We start from the raw sequence: 17,944 nt of genomic DNA, 5'->3' as shown, positions 1-17,944 counted from the left end.
TTTTTAAACATCAAGGTTGTTAACATTTAATAATCTTTTTTTTTTTTTTTTTTACCATAATCCCCATAGTTCACTACCCCCTGGTACTATATGGTAATGGATTCAGTGCTCCCCGGTAGACTGTTTACACAATTTCTTCATTTGTAAAGGGCACTTGGATTTATGTCATAGATGATTAGATTTTGCCCTCTGATAATTTTTTTTCCCTAGACTTTACTCTTTGAAAGCCTATTTTTCTTCTCTGAGCTCTTTCAGAATCCATTCGTCTCTAATTTCTTTGAGACAACGAAGAACTCTCGTTTTGAACTCTTTCTGTATTTCTTTGGGCAGTTCCTCTTGCAACCAAAGGCCTTGGTCTGCCTCTTTCATGTGCTCCTTCCCTCTGTGTGAGTGTATGTGAGTACATCTTGTGTGCACATTTTATGCACAAATACCGTGTGGCTTCCCTTCTGGGAAATAGGAGGCTTTAAGCCAGCAAGGTCTCCAAAGTCTGCAGCCTTTATTCAGATTGGTGCTCTTCGACTCCCTTTGGTCAAAATAATAATTTCCCTGATCCTGATCAGACACTGTCCCGTGATTTTTATTATGACTACAAAGCGTCATCTTCTATAGCACAGACACTTACTGTGGCAATTCGGCAATTGTTGCTTCTTTGCTTCTCCGGACCTCAGCTACTTTATACTCTCTAGTGTCCAGGAATTAGACACTAAAATGACTACCTCTTTTCTTCCTCTGCTTAGTGTAGGGAGATGAGGTACCAGCTTTAATGAGATAAGACAATCAGATATAATGAGCTTGTTCTTAAGCCAATTAAGAGTAAGTATGTAAGGATAATTAAAATGGAATTAAACATCCTGTGTGGCAACAAATTTAGCAGTAAGTTCATCTGCTCTGTCTTTGTTCCAAAATTATAAAACATAATTTTGCTTAGATGGACATCTTTGAAATAGATCTTCTTTTGACTTTGTCATAAAACATTTAGAGAGGCACATAGTCTTTTTTTCCCCCTGATACCCTTAAATATTTTGAACCATACCAAATAGTAACCAACAGCATAAGTTCTACTTCTCACATTGTCCATAATACATGTTTCTAAAATTTTATGATTTTCTCATTTCCCCAATACTCCTTCCCAAAGTTACTCTTGGTAAATGACCTCAACTCCCTCATATGGAGAGTATTTCGGCCATACGTAAGCATTAAGCAAATTCCTTTCCTGTATTTTCAACATTTCTGTCTCTAGGTTTTGCCTTTGCCTTCTCTGCTGAGAAAATAAGCTTCTTCCTAATTCTCTTCTTGTAGTCTATTTTATCTCCCTGTGAAATACTTGAAACATATAGAAAAATACAGATGCTAATAAAACATACATCTATATACCTGTCACCTTGACTTCATTCCTAACAAATGTTAGGAGTTTGTTGGGCAAAAAAAAATAGATAAAATTTTTGTACTTTTTGTGTTTATAAGTGAGATTGGCCAACAGATTTTCTCTCTCATATTGTCTTTGTTTGTCCTTATTTTGGAATAAAAGTTATATTAACTTCATAAAGTGAACTGAAGAGCTTTCTTTACGTATTCACTGGAATAAGTATAAAATGAGTGGGGGGAGAGTTCCTTGATGTATTGGTAAAATTCGTCTTTAGAGCTATTTGTAATATGTGCTGTGCATGTATGTGGGGAAGGAGGGGTTGTCTATTTATTTTACAAAAGTTTTCACAAATTTATTGAGGTTTGCTATTTTTAATATAATTTGAAAATTTGCAAACTTGAAATACTTTATGTCTTCAAAGATATTGGCTAAAGTCATAGTAGTAGATTTTTATGCATATTATACTATTTAAAATCAAATTTTAATTATAATTTTATTTGCCTTGTATATCTATACTGTATCTCAAATTATGTGCCTACCTTTCATTCCTATTCATGTTTATTTATGCCATCTCTCACTAGATTTATACCTATTTTATTAGTCTTAAAAAAAATCCTTTTTCTGTTCTTGATGGTCTTCATTGTTTTCTATTTCATGAATGTGTACTCTTATTCTTTACAATCTTTCTCCTTTCTTCTTTCTCCGGTTTTTATTCTATAGTTCATTCATTAACTTCTTGATTTGCACACTTAACTCTTGAATTTTCAATATTTTTTCTACTCTCGAATATATACAATCTATTTTTAAAACAAATTCAGCTGCATTTTACAAATTTTGGCATTATCATTTAGAATGTAAATATTTTGTAATTTCCATTACAAAACATTTCTTTAACTTGTGAGGTACTTAGAAGTGTACTTCCAAATGTCCAAATATATAATGAGTGTGGGAAGATTGGAGAGTTGCTATGTTATTGATATCTAATTTTACTTCTTTGTGCATAGAGAGATGAGGTTTTATATTATTCTTCAGTATTGTTGAGACTCAGTGGTCAGCTTTTGGGGTTTTTTGTTGTTTTTTTTTTGTTTTCTTTACTGTTTCCTGAGTGCTGACCAAAAAATTGCTTTCTCTTAAGGGCTCAGTGCAGTGTCCTATGTTAAATTCATTGGTTTAAGATCGATTATTGAGTTTTTAAAGTCCTTGGTATTCATAAGACAGGTTTTTTGCTTGTTATCTCAATGTCTGGTAAAATATGTTCAGATGTTCCACTGGCATTATATAGTGCCAATTTCTCTTTTTAATTCTCTCAATTTTAAATTTTGAATGCTATGCTGTTGAAATGGATGCAGGCTCTAGGTCATTGTATCTTTCCAGTGAATTATTCCTTTTATACTCAAGGAATTACTTTCTTATCCCCAATAAGGTTTTTTTTTACCTTTGTTTATCTTTGATGTTAATATTGTGGTATTGCTTTTTTTGATGTTTTGAATGTCTGCCTGGTATGTCTTAGTTTATCTCCTCATTTTCTTCTGTTCCATGTGATTTTTATTTTAAGTATATCTCTTGTAAAGCAGTATATAATCAGATTGTGTTACTTTTAAAATCTAATATGAAATCCATTTGTATTTTTTTACTGTGTTGGGGACTTAATCAAAAATCTTTTTCTCCTTTTATGCCTTCATGTGATTGAGTTTTCCTTCCATGAATTTATTTGGAAATTATAAGTCTTTTCTATTTCTCCCATTGACTACCTACAGAGTTTTTGGATGGAATGTCCTATAAATATCAATTAAGTCCATCTTGTTTAATGTATCATTTAAAGCTTGTGTTTCCTTAGCTATTTTCATTTTGGATGATCTGTCCATTGGTGAAAGTGGGGTGTTAAAAATCCCCTACTATGATTGTATTACTGTCGATTTCCCCTTTTATGGCAGTTAGCATTTGCCTTATGTATCGAGGTGCTCCTATGTTGGGTGCATAAATATTTACAATTGTTAAATCTTGGATTGATCCCTTGCATGCAAATGGAAGTCAGCTGGAGTAGCAATTCTCATATCAGACAAAATAGACTTTAAAATAAAGACCCTTACAAGAAACAAAGAAGGACACTACCTGTAGAATTTTAACAAACTAACAGTATCTCTCCTGTTTCCAAACAGTGCCAGGGTTATATGGTGTTCTCATTTCAATCACACCTTCCCATCTCTCATGCAATTGCTGTCTCCTGTTTTTTGTGGTTTTTTTCCATTTTGTTTTAATTCTCATTAGTTGTTAGTATTATTTTTCACTGTTAATGTTTATTTGGAGTTACTCATGTCTGTGAATCTTTTAGTTTGTCGTTGTTTCTGCAACCCACTCATTCGTTCTTTGAGTTAATTTCTTTATTTGTTAAGAACATCCACTAGTACTTTTTCAGCAAGATTCTCTAAGGGATAGTTTCCATTTTGGATACTGAAAATATTCTTATATCGTTAATATCATTGCCATTTAAAGGGACTTTATTAACGAAATTCTAGATCAATGCTTCTTTTCTTTTGGCCCTTTGAAGATACTTCATTGTCATCTGTAATTTATTGATGATAAGGTTCCTGTGTCTTATTGTGATCCCTTTGGAGGTAATCTATTTTTGTTCAAAACTGTTTTAAGGTATTCTTTTTATTTTTGATGTTTTGCTATTTCAACACATCGGATGGAGGAATGGGTATTTTTCCTTTTTGAGATTTGGTATGTTGCTTTATCTGAGGACTCTTATCATTTTTTCAGTTCTAAAACTTTCAGACGTTAGCTCTTCAAATATTGCCTCTCTGCCATTTGCTGTGGTTTTTCATTCTCCAACTCCTGTAAATGTGCATCCTGACTGCTTATTCCATTCCCTTTATTTTTTCTCTATCCTGCTTTCTTGACTCATCATTTTTAATGCTGCATTCAAGATATTTTCATCAACTCTATATTTATTCAATAGTTATTTCATTGTATCCATGGAATATTTTAAAAAATTTTTAAACTAAATTTTCATTTCTAGAAGTTCTATCTGTTTGTGTTTCAAATCTGCCTATTTTTAAAATTACAGTGTCCTGTTTTTTCATAATGAGTTTATTTTCTTTTTTGTTTCTATTGTTTAAAACAAGGGGCAGCAAGTTTTTCTGTTAGGGGCCAGAGAGTAAATGCTGTAGGCTTTGTGAGTCATGTGATTTCTGTCACAACTATTCAACTCAGCATTGTAGTGCGAAGGCACATCTAGACAGTAGCTAAACAATTGGGCATGTCTGTGTTCCAGTAAAAGTTTATTTACCAGCAGCCACTGGACTGGATATAGTGCGTGGGCAATAATTTGCTGACCCTTGATTTAAATCACACTCTATTAAAATCACATTCAAGTGATTCTCTTAACTCAAGCAACTGAGAGTGGTAATTCTTCCGTTTGATGCATCAGCTGACTGTCCCTTATGGTGGATTGTTCCCTTGTGTGTCGTAATTTCAAATTGTGGGCTCTATATACAGCCGTCTGTTGGAGGTCATTGTACCTGAGTTGTAGAATTATCCTACAAAGCATACTGGCATTTCAGGCCTCACAGCTAATATTTTTATAAAGGATTGCTGTTTTAAAGTATTACCCTTAAATTACCCTGAATAGGCATCTTCTGAAATACTCCAGTGCTTAGTGCTGTGCATGACACTTGGGGAGCACATAGCTATCAGCTATAATGCTCTCATTATCTCCATTAAAATTAACAGCACTCTTATTGTTATCATTGATCCTAAGTCTTATAGAATCTACAAAAACTGTAGTTGTTACCATTTATGCTCCTAAAGTTTTTGAGGATTCTGATTAATTGGAGGACCGTAATTAAAATACTTCTTTATCTACACCTGGTGCTACTTTGAGTTAAAAATACAGATGGTATTGAGTGAAGTAGACATTATGAAAATTAAAGACAACTAAGGCAAGATAGAAACCCAAAGAAACTTTGGAGATTTCATTCTGAAATATCATTCTTAAAAGAGATAGAATTAAATACATTATCAAATATATATATATATATATTTTATATATATATATATATATATATATAGTCAGTATACATATGTGTGTGTACAGGTGTATGTTTTTCCCAATCTATAGTGAATTCATACCTCTTGCTTATTTATCACAGGACACTTGAAATGGACCAAAGCTGAGGATATTGACATAGAAACCCCGGGATCTATTCTTGTCAACACTAACTTGAGGGCATTAATAAATAAACATACGTTTGCTTCCTTACCTCAGCATTTTCAACAATACCTCCTGCTTTTGCTCCCAGAAGTGGATAGGCAGGTAAGTAGAAGTTTCAGACATTTGGTATTAGTCACCAGTTATATTATTATGAACTGGCAGGTCTGTTATCGAAGATGACTGATACATGGATGGATAGTTTTCTAATAATCTAGTATATTTGTGTAATTTATATACTTAAATGCTAGCATTGGTGTGTTTGCTTAATCTGCCTAAACAGACTCATTTTTCATTATCACTAGTGAGCAAATTCAAATTTTAAAATACAGCACATTGCCATAGAGTGAAAACAACAGACCTACCTACACTGGGCAGGAAAAACAAAGAAATCAAACGTTCCAGTATCAAATAAATCTTTGAAGTAGCTTCCCCTTTGCCCCGAGGGAATATTGAAGTGCAGCAATAAAAAGCCAGGGTTTCTAAGAAATTATGTAAATATTTTCATTCTCAGTTCTTTCCAAAAACCATTTAAACCATTTAAAATTTATGTTTGGATTTGGCTTCTGAGAGTCTATCATTGTGAGTATGATTGCCTATAAATAATCACCTTTTATCTTTTTTTTAGTATAACTAAAAGTGCTTTAAGTGTATTTTTGTATTTTTTAAAAGCCTCTAAAATAAGGAAATACAAATATAGACTCATAATAGCAGGCATCAATCATCTTCTAAAGCTGTTTCCTTTGAAAAGAAAAAAAAATCTCATCGCATCAACTTTTATTAAATTTCACAAAACTGTTACATTTCCTTGTGATTCTCATTTCAATAAATTTTGACACTGTATATAGTTTCCAGTTGATGGACATAATGTGCATGTGTTTATGAATTTGTATCTCAAAATGATAGGTACATCCATAAATTGAAATGGGCAAGATTGATTCAATATTTCCACATTATTTTGAATAAATTTTCTTAGCTTTTTATTTGATTCTGTTTTCTCCTAACTTACCCACCCTTTCATACATACTTAAAATTTGATAAGCTGCTGTCTTCTATCATTCTTATGTATCTCTTTGGTGGGGATTATTGTTCATATTTAGAAAAATACTATTTTGATTTTGAGTACATTTTTGTTTGAAAATTTGTTCAGTATTTACTATGAATATAATACATGTTTGGTGCTTTGGAATAATGGAAATATCTATTAGTAAGTGCCTATTGCATGTTTATTGAATCAATGATTAAATACACTCTAGTTGGATACAGAAGCTATTTTCCTGAACAATGAAAATATGAGGTAGAAACAGGTAAGCTTAGCGGGGAGAGCACAAAGTAAACTGAGCTTTTATATGTAGAAGGGAAAAAATCAGAGACAAATACAAGATCCTTGAATTGGGCCTAGAGGTATAGGCAGAATTTGAATAAAATAGATGGAGATGTATTTTCTGTGAAAGATTCAAAGATACCAAATCAAAAGCTGATTTTGTGGGAGTCTGGATTATAGGAACAACAATGCAAATGAGTCTGGAAAGACAAATTAGAAGTCAATTTTGGAAGATGCCTTGAGTGTGACACTAAGGAGTCTAAACAGTGTTCACGCTGTGTTTGCAGTGCAAAGACACTGAGGGCTTTTGAACAGAGCTATAATGTAATAAGATCACTGCTTTTTAAGAAAATTATCCTGGCGATACTGAAAAGGGAATGTTAGAGATGGGAAGCATGAAAGTGTTGTTAGAAAGCAATTTTAGTTATTCCAAAAGGCAGAATGAGGGCTTGAATTTGGAGAATAGCCTTGAACTCGAAGAGGAGTAGGACCATGCAGTCACCTTCCTCATCACCACCATCATCAGTAGCACCATCATCCAGTGGTGGCAATTTTACATTTTGTCAAATAACACTTGAAGCAAGGTCTAGGGAGAAGCCCCTGATCATTCCTGGGTTTCAAGCTGGTGTGACTGAGGATTGAGTTCAGGTGTTTAGAAAAACTTTATTTTTTCGGCAGGGGGAGGTGGATTATTAGCTACGTGACTATTGCCTGCACTTCAACGTATGTGTGGTTTGTCTTGTTTACAGTTGTACCTCCAGATCCTGGAATAAGATTTGGCATATGTAAAGTACTCCAGTCTTTTTGGAAAGAAGAAATGACAAATTGTCCTTGGATTAGCCAAATATTTCAGGAACCCAGGAGGCAGTGTCAATAAGCCTAATATTGAATTCAACCTGTAGCAGTTTCTGTTACTCAGTTTTTTCCAGTCACTGTGAGAAATATAAATGAATAAGGCACAATACCTGTTCTCAAAGAACATGTAGTCCATTGGGAAATCATTTATTCAAGAAATACTTACTGAGCATGTATTATGTGCTGCATATACTGTGCTAAATACAGAGGCTTCAGGAATGAATCTTCCAGAGGAATAACAGACGGAGGAGAAAGACAACCTCATGCTGAAATACAGTTTCCTCTTTACTAGGAAAGAAGTCTGATAACTGGATAGATCTATACCAAATTTAGTATAAGACCAGGCAGAGTGACATAAATGTCAAATAGAAATATAAAGTCCTCAGAAGGCAGAAGGATGAAAAACTTTAATCTGAAAGTAGTATTGGAGAAGATTTTATGGTGGAACAGATACTTCACTTGAACCTTGAAGGACTAATAGGTGTTTTGTAAGTAGAGCCAAGGGAAAGTGAATTTTACAGAGGGAGAGCTTGTCGTTTACACAGACTTGCTGTGTGTGTGGTAGGATGCTGTGCTAAAGGGTAATATGGTCTAAACCTCGATGACCCTGGTTGCAGATTAAGCTCTTTTAACTTTTTCTGAAACCAGTGGGCACCATCAGAGATTTCTCAAATGAGACACAGCATTCATAAAATAATTTAAATAAATATTTTAGTGCCTGGACATAGGGCAGGAGAAGAAGATCCAAAGGATAAATAACATATTGTCATTATTTTCTCTTAGGAGCCAGTAGCTCTGTAAAAAAATGTATTGGAGAGGCAGAAAGATAAGACCCAGGGAGACTGGGCAAGAGACAGTCACAGTAGTTGAAATAAGAGATAAGAGTCTGACCTTAGACATTGGCCTTGGAAAAGAAAAGAAAGGACTGAATTCCCGGCATATTTTCAACCCAGAAGAGTGGGAATAAATGACACTGCCTATGGGATGGTCTGGAAGAAGAAGGTCTGTAGAAGGTCTGGAAGGCAAATGGAGATTTTATTTAGGGTGACTTGGGAGGACAGGAAGGCTCTGTGGGCCTATTAGCATTTGACATCAAGAAGTTTAGAGCTCTTTCTCCGGGCCCTGCTAGAGTTGAGCTCAACCCTACCTCCCAGCAGAAAGGAACAGGCAACTTGATGAAACAACCTTCCAAAACCGGTCTATTTCACTTCAGTTTATAAAACCCCAAAAGTCGGTGAACATCACCATTTTCTAGGCCAGAATGAGTAGGAAAGGCATGGAAATGTGAATCTGATTACAAAGATTTATTTGAGCGAGTGGAAGGTACTGTAATTATGTGAAATACCTATGAATTTCACTTGTACAAAAGCTTGTTTTCACGTATTTTTACAAAATTTGAAATTCCCAGTTTTTTCGTTTCCCTCCTTTGACTACCCCAGGTTTCTGCCTGATTTCTCCCCTGAAGCAGTCCTATGGGCTGTCCTATTCTGGGCCAAATGAAGCCAAGGCTTATTTCATTATTACATCTTTAAAGTAAGGGAAGCTAGGTTTCCCATTTACCTTGCCAGTGCCAACTATCATTAAGCCAACCTGTATTTTTTTTTCTATATTTGTACTTTTCTTTCTTTTTCTAGAGGTCTGTTTATCTTAGATTACATTTTTTTACATACTTCTAGTTGTTTTATGACAGTGTCACAACTAGTTTTATATTTAAGTTTGCTTTCCACACATTATACTGCAAGCAACAGAAAACCGAACTCAAACTGACTTAAATATAAAGGGGATTTATTGGCTCAGGTAATTATAAGATGGAGGTTAGAGTGGGCTTCTGGTTGCTGGTCCTGGAATTCAGTTATTATCAAGGACCCATTTAACGGTGTTTAATGAATTCATTTTTAAAAAATCTCTCCCTTGTTGGCACTCTTCTAAACCTGAATCCCTTTGTAGTAGGATGGCTACCTGAATCCAAAAATGGGTATTTGCCTATTGGTTCACATTCATGGAGAAAATACTTCTGTCCCAGTATTTCAAAGATAAACCTGAGTCACGAGAATGATACTACGTATCAGTAGATCACAGTGACTACTTCTTAAACAACGACCCTAGCTGAGGAAGTGGAATATGCGGATTGGTTTAAAGCAACCAGGCCTACTCCTGAATTTTAGGGTGCTCACCAACTCCTGAAGTAGAATGGTGCACTGTGGAGATGTCAGGAAAACTTTAGAAATCTGGTTTTTAGGAAGTTCTATTAGAGGCTATGCAGTGGAGGGTGGGGGAGAAGTCAACTATCATGTCCACTGTAGTAGGGTAGGTGTTGAGTTTGGTTTTGAACACGTTGGGTTGAGATGCTTCTATAAACTATATGAAATGTCCAAAGATGGCTATATATATTCAGGTTTTGTGACTGGAGAAGATGGAATTAGTGATTAAAATTTACGTAGATTATACTGTCAGCTATGGGATTTGATGAGCCTGTGAGATATCATGGCCATCCCAAAGGAGTACATATATTTGTAAGAAAGTATTAGAAAGGGTATGGGAGGAGCCAGGGAATAGATAGAAAATAGCAAATCCATGAGAGATCATCAATGGGGAGGTTATGTACAGGCAAGTGTCTCAGATGGACATTAGGAAGTCACTGGGGAGTAAGTGGGACATCTTTTCTTTGTTCCTTTAGATCCACCCTCCACCTTCTTTTCTCTGCTTTGCTCCAGGAGGCTGTATATGGAGAGTAATCCACGTATGGACTACTGCATCAAGAGAAAGGATGCCTCTGTCTTCCTTTCTTTTTTTTTTTTTTTGAATTTTGAAATAATCATAAACTTTCACAAAATTTAAAGATATATTAGAGAAGAAGTTTCAAGCCTCATTATCCATCCCTCCCCCCACCCTCAGTATATTATGACTTTAAGCCTGCTTTTTCCTACAAACAAGGGCGTCCTCTTGCATAAGCACAGTGCAGCCAATCAAGATCAGGAAGCTAGCATTGATCATTCTTACTGTGTGATTCTTAGACTCTATTCAAGTTTAGCCACCTGTCCCAGTAATGTCACTTTTAGCAACAAGATTCAGTATGGAATCTGTCATTTTATTTAGTTGTCGTATCTTTTTAGTCTCCTTCATTCTAGAAGAGTTCTTTAATCATCTCTTGACTTTCATGATTTTGACACTTTTGAAGATTATAGGCTAATGTTAGTTTGTGTCATATTTCCTAGTGATCAGATTCAGATTGTGTACCGTTGGGAGGAATACGATAAATGATGCTATATTCTCCTTGCACCTATGAGGTAGCACACAATTTTGATTTCTCCCAGTCATTTGATTAAAATGTATCCGCCGAGTTTCTTCAGTGTAAAGTTACTTCTTCCCTCTTTGTAATTAAATAGTATTTTGTGAGGATATATCCTGTTCTTGAGACTCTCAATTTATCCACTTACTCCTATCTGTATGGTTTCCTTGTTTCCTAGTTTTTCAATAGGTTATTATGCTCAGTTGTCCACATTTGGTCACTAGGAGCCTGTTCAAGCTGGCTCCTGTGTCTTCTGACGTGTCTCCATCACTCTTCGAGCATTTCATTACTTTAAAATACATGGAATTGTTTCAGTCTCATCTTGTACTTTCCCTGTCTCAGCCCTGGAATGAATCCTTTCTCCAAGGAGCCGTGGTTCCCTTTAGTGGAAGATGGTATTTAGAAGTCAGTATCTCACGAAACACTTGCTCTTTGCTATTGGGGTGTTGCTTCTCCCAGATCTATGACAGACCTAGGAAATATATGTATGTATATATAGGAATGCATACATCCATACATGTATGTGCATGTATGTGTGTGTGAACACCTCCTTCTGTGTCTTGGAGATAAGGGACATCTTATAGAAGAAAGAGTATGAGCCTATATATAAACATAGCACAATTTCTATCTGCATTTATTTCTATATGTTCCTCTGTATCTTGTAAACCATGAATTCACACTAATACCTTCAACGCTAATCTAATACCCCATAGTTCATTCTGGTTTTCTCCCTTTCCAAAGCTGTTTGACAGTGACAGTGAGAAACTCAGTTTCTATTATCCTTAATATATCTAAGTAGTCGATTAATCCCCTTGTAGGTAACCAGTCTTCCATGTTGGCCAGCATACCTCCCCATGGGGATGGTCTCCTTGAGGCTCTGACTTTCCATGACGGCCCACGTACCCACCCACCCTGCTTGGGCACCTTCCCCCCACTTCCTTCTTGACCCCTGACACTGCTTACCAGGCCTGGCCTGTACAGGCGCCCCACCACCACCAAACCGTGCTCTGTCTCTGCAGCTCCTCCCCAGGCCTCCCCTCTACCTCACCCCGCTGGGCGCAGTGATCCCACTCTGAGCCATCGTGAGCCCCTCATGCAGGGACCTATGTTAATTTTAGCTTCAGGCCTGAATTCCTCAGGAGGGGGAGGAGAAGGCCTTCTGGATTCTAATAGGTTTCAGCTCTTGGGAAGCCCCAACAGGGGATTGGGTGGAGGAAGAAAAGTGAGGCTGAGCCCCTCACCTGCCCTGTGTGGTCAGCACGGGCCACATCCACTGACCAGCTTCTGTCAGAAGGCCCTTGCCACACAGCTCTCTCTGTCCAAATTCCAATCACCCCCTTCTCCCCTTACCGTTCATGTCAAATACTAGCCCCCATCATTAGCTCTGGTTTAATGCACTGTCCTCTGTGGTTTTGCTGCATCCTGCCCACACCTTTATAAATAGTCACTTTAATCTACTTTCTTTGAACGATGATGACTTGAATGAGCCACCTGTACCTGCCGGGCTCCTGAATGACAGACCTTTTGAGGAAGTAGAATGATGTGGATGTAAGCAGACTCTGGTGGTTTGGGGGAGGACTAGGGTATAGAGTTCATTCATTCAACCAGTGTTTATTTAACGTGTATTATGTGCCGGATAAGCATTGATGATATAAACATTAGTAAGTTCCACTTCCTACCTTGAGGGAAGTAATGGTTAGAGAAGAGTGGGGCTGGGCGTGAGGTGAAGACCTGTAGGTCCAGAGCCATGCCATGGTGTTAGTATATGCCTTGTGTTAAGGTGACATGGAGGAGGTGATTATGTTCTGTCTGTGGGAGTTGGAGAAGGTTTCAAGAGAAGGTATTACTGAACTAGGTCCAAAACAATGGAGGAAGTTTCCCAAGTTAAGAAGTGTGTCAGGCATTCCTAGTAGAGGAAACATATGTATCAATAATAATACTGATTACCTACAGTGCTAGGCCTCCTACAGAGATGAGCACTAATGCTTACAGTAACTCTCCAAAGAGTCTGCATTACTAACCCCACCTCATATGTGGAAACTGTGGATCAGGGAGAGAAAAGGACTTAACCTAACTTCTTCCAAGTAAAAACGTGGGAGCCAGAATTTGAACACAGGTTTGTCTGGTGCCAAGTTGATGCTCTTTCCCTACATGATGCTCCTGGCACCCGAGAGAGAGGCAGAGAAGTATATGATGTCTGTCCACGCATAATTTTAGATGACTGGGGTATAGGGTGAGAAACTTGAGGCTAGAAAGGTAGGCTGGAGCAAGCCTGTAAAAAAGGCCATGTAGAACATAGCAAGGTTTTACATTTGGAGCATGACATTATTAGATTTATATTATAGAAAAAGAGCTCTATTGGAAGAATGAAGCATGGAATAGAGGAGAGATTCCCCCATTCTCCACCTGGCTGTGGTGTAGCCACACTATCTTCCTTCCTGCCTCTGAAACCTCAGCTTCTGTTCTCTCTCAGCCTCTGTGCTTTCTCACGGCTCTGCCAGGAATGTTTTCTCAGCATCATTTGCCAAGGCCAGCTCGTTCTTCTCCACCAAGTCTCAATGTCAGCTCCTCATAAAGGCTCTTCTTTCCTCCCCTCCCATCTAAAGTAGCCTCTCTGGATGTTTTCTGTCTTAGTTCTCTGTTTATTTCCTTTCCTGCACTTGTCACAGTCTATGATTAACTTGGTTATGTATCTGTTCATTTGTCTTTCCTCATGAAAATAAACAGCCCCAGGACAGTGGCTCTGTTTCTCCCATTCACTGTGCCTGGCATATAGTAAGTGCTCAGTAAGTGTTTTCCTAGTCAATGAATATAGCCTGGGAAGCCACTTAGAAAGCTAGTTTAACATATCTGATAAACATAAGAACTTTTGCCGAAGCCAAAGAGTGAAAAGGAAAGGCCTCATTCATGAGACATTGTATTAGTTTGCTAGGGCTACCATAACAAAATACCACAGACTGGGTGACTTAGAAACAGCAATTTATTTTCTCACAGTTCTGGAGGCTGCAAATTCAAGATGCCAGCATATTTCGATTCTCCTGAGGCCTCTCTTCTCGGCTTTTAGACAGCCTCCTTCTCTGTGTGTCCTCACGTGACCTTTTTTCTGCATGCCTGCATCACTAGTGTCCCATTCTCTTCTTATAAAGACACCCCTCATATTGGGTTGGGGCCCAGCTATACGACCTCATTTAATCTTAATTACCTCTTTGAAGGCCATGTCTCCAAATATAGTCACATGGTTAGGGCTTCAACCTATGAACTTGTGCGGGCGGAGGGGGGGGCAATTCTATCGAATACAGGCATTTTAGAAATAAAATCATCATGATTTGGTAATTGGATTTGAGGGGGAAGGAAGAGTTGAATACCCCTTTTAGGCAGTAAGTATTTATTACGCATTTGAGAATAGCAAAAGATTGGTATGTTTTTAAAGCTAGGATGGGCTTAAACATGTTTTTGTCCTAAAAACTGAGGCAGTTGATAGAAGAAATTGACGATAGAAGAGAGAGGATTTGATTTATGGATGGAAGTCTTAGAAGAGATGGCAAGGAATGGACTCTCTTGGTAAAGAAGCTGGCTTAAGAAAAAAAGAAGTGTTGATTTCTGAGATCAGAGAGGAGAGAAGCAGGAAAGAAGGAGGGAAGAAATAACTAAGTGTGAAGAGTATGGTGCAGAGTGAGGGGTTTTCAGCTGGGTGGTGGTGTATTTGTCTTCTCAGAGGCTAGAGAATTAGGGCTTTCACAAGAGTTAAAGGCTTTGGAAAGCAGCCTGATGGACTGTACTGTGGCTTCATCCTGGGGAAGAAGTGGCTGCTGAACAGCATTGAGGCCCCATCTGAGTTCAGATGCCAGCAGACACACTTGGTCTGCTTCTGTGTTTTCCACCCCACAGTGCTAAGTATTGGTACACTTAGCTTGGTGCCAGGAGTTGGATTTTGCCAGGGTGTTGGAGATTTACAAAGGAGCTGAAAGGTTGTAGGGGACTTGTGAGATGCTTGTTGGGGTGGTTGATTATGGGGTCCAGGCTGGATAGGAAGAAAAGTTAGGTCAGAGGAGCTAGAGTGAGTGGAGGTCTCAGGGAAAGGAAAATGTGGATTAAAGGAAGAAAGCTACATTTTGAATGAAGAGTCTCAGAATAACACACCTTGAATATGATCAGTTTTGGGTAAACGCATGAGTCAAGTGTCATCTCCTTGGCCACAGCATTTTGGTTCAGAGACCAAATACAAAGAAACAAGAGGCCAGAGCAACATTGCTCAGTGCCAGTGAACAGGCAGAATTGTAGCTAGTTCTTCCTTCAGTCCCCACGTAGGAATACTGGCTTAATAAATTCAGGGCTGGGGTTTATTTCAGATGTTGCCTTTTCTGCTTAGCTCTCTGCAAGATGTGCTTGCAGAATTCTTAGAACCTTCTAGATTATACATGACAGATCCCTTCTTTCTTTAAGAATTTGTACTTTAGAAACGATGTCTACGTAGAACAATTTTGAGACCTTTTTAAAATATAGGGCAACTGGTGGAATAAATGTCAACTCAGGTGGAGTGTTATTTCGGTTTTTGTTACACTTTCAGGTTGGACATCACTGATGAATAGGTTGTTGTCATTTCTGTCGTCTGTGTCATTTTTAAGTGATGTTCATCTCTTTCTCCATTCGGTGGCGTCGGCCTCTCGGGGCTGTGTCTCCAAATACTTATAGGACCATCCCCCAGCTGCTTCTAAATAAATTATGCCTGTTATTTTTTTGTCCAAGTGGTAATTGCAGCATTTCAATCCATTCTTACTAATCTCCTGATTTGGTCCTGCATTCATATCTGTGTGTCTGTGCTCTGTTAAATGACAGGCCACTGAAGGATATGTACTATGAAGGATATGTACTATGTAGTCTCTTTAAAACCCTATCTAGCTTTGTGCTCTTCAGGTTTTTGAACTCACTGGTAATAATGCACATCATTTTAACTGTGGAGAATGTCATTAAACTAAAATGGAACATTTACACAGTCCCTTTTGCAGAGAATTTCAGACCAGGAAAATGAATGTGTGTGTCAGACATTTTACAGCACATGAGAATGTGATTTATTGATTTCTGATGGCTCTGTTGGCATCAGTGTATATATTTAAAGAGTCACGCAGCCTTTATAAATACAAATGGGAAAGGGCTTTCCATCTTTTTCTTCCATGGAAATAGCTCATACATTTGCAATAACTCAGGCTCCTCTTAGAGATTGCTCTATGTACTGTATATGTTGATTTTAAAATTATACCGTTATTTTATTCTACAAATAGCATATACAATGAAATGTCAGTTTACCAAACAGATTATAGAAATTCAAAACTATTAAAGACGTGAAAAAATAGTCGTATCTTAAGCCTCTAGGTAAAAGTAAGCACGTACCTGCGATGTAATTATTTTAATGGAACTGACATTTTGGCTTTTTCCCTGCTTCTGAAAGCATATCTTAAAGTACTTAGGAAATCCAATATTCCTTCCAGCCTCCGTCACTTACTGGTGATAGTAAGCCATACATGACCAGAGGTATCCTTGCCGACCACGCCTTGGTATTTCCATTCTCGCCATTTGAGCTCTATGCTCATGCAGGGAAGTGATTTCATCTGGATATTATTCATTTCTTAGCTAACTGGATAGTTAACATCAACTTCTGTTTATCAGGATCTGCTTCAGTGTATATCAAATAATGTTTAGACTGGATTGGATTACAGATGTGCAAGTAATTGCACATAATAGGCAATCCAACAAATGGAGCCTATTCTGTCCCGTGCATAAGGTAGTTAATTGAAGAGCACAAACTTATTTAACCCGGACAACATCCCATTCTGTGCATTAAACCACTTTTTTTCTCCTTTATATTGAATACTAAGTGACCACCCCATGGCCTGTGGGAGTGTCTTTGGCCCTGTGTGATCACCAGCCATTGGCTTATCAGATTAATAAATATTTACTGTTGTCATCTAATATTTGCATAATCACCTTTTGTTATATAAATTATTTAGTAATATATGTATGTTTAATTCTTAACTACTAGTTTATACAGGAATGGAGAATAAGGAACTTTAACCTTGCTTTATCGTACAAATGACTAGAATTTGAGAAAGGGAGTCATGCACGTGGCAGATGATATATCAGTGCCTGTCCTTTTCATAAGGGGCATTGTAATGCCAAGGTCACCGTGGACCATTAGGGACAGGTGTCATACAATGACTTACCCTTAAACTAGGCTCGAGAGTAGAAAGAAGAGAACAGATTTCACTTATTAAATCACCTTTAGAACTCATAGTAGTTATCAAACCCTATTCAAAAAATAAAGTTGCCTGAGAAAATATTTTGATTCCATTTGTAAAATTTATTAAAGACCAGTGTAAAGGAATAAAGAATCAATTATAGGCAGGAAGTAAACAGTCTAATAACGTTTGAACCTCTGGATTAAGGTGGCAGTATAAGTGCGTATTGAATTTGCTTCTCTGCTTCTAGATTCCCATTAAAATGACACTGGCTTTTTCCCATCAATATATTTCTTTATCAGTCCTGGAACCTGGGGGAAGAATGCCATCCAGATTCCAGAAACTGGGAGGAGTTTCTGCTGGAGGCGATGAAGGTGAGACTAGACGGAGGTGAGAGGTGTCCAAAGTGCAAGTGACCGCCTGTAGAGAGCTGCCTGTGGGATTTCACTGAAAGGGACTGTAGAAACTACCTTAGGCAAAACCAGCTGAGTTGTCAGGGCCGGAGGCAAGAGTGGAGCCTTCGGGAGAAACAAATCTCTATCTGGCTCCTGCTCTCTGGAAATGTTCCCTAGGATTTAGCCTCTCAACTGCGGACGTTTACAACACTGCAGAAAATGTTTCCAGTCTATGCTTGCCTAAGGGGTTGGCTGGTTTTCTATGT

At 37.6% G+C, this 17,944-nt stretch overlaps 1 protein-coding gene across 3 annotated transcripts in view; it reads left to right on the top strand.

Annotated features, from left to right (window-relative positions):
* Positions 1 to 17,944, top strand: part of ASXL3 (ASXL transcriptional regulator 3) — a 174,264-nt gene that overhangs the window by 96,421 nt on the left and 59,899 nt on the right. For all 3 annotated transcript variants that reach the window (XM_079942252.1, XM_079942253.1, XM_079942254.1), the window contains one exon: positions 5,524 to 5,687. In XM_079942252.1, the coding sequence (XP_079798378.1) occupies positions 5,524 to 5,687 (164 nt within the window). The remainder of the gene's footprint in view (positions 1 to 5,523; positions 5,688 to 17,944) is intronic.

This window comes from Stenella coeruleoalba (genome assembly GCF_951394435.1).
Source record: "Stenella coeruleoalba genome assembly, chromosome: 14".
In the NCBI taxonomy this organism is placed as follows: domain Eukaryota; kingdom Metazoa; phylum Chordata; class Mammalia; order Artiodactyla; family Delphinidae; genus Stenella; species Stenella coeruleoalba.
This window is presented reverse-complemented; position numbering and strand designations above follow the sequence as displayed.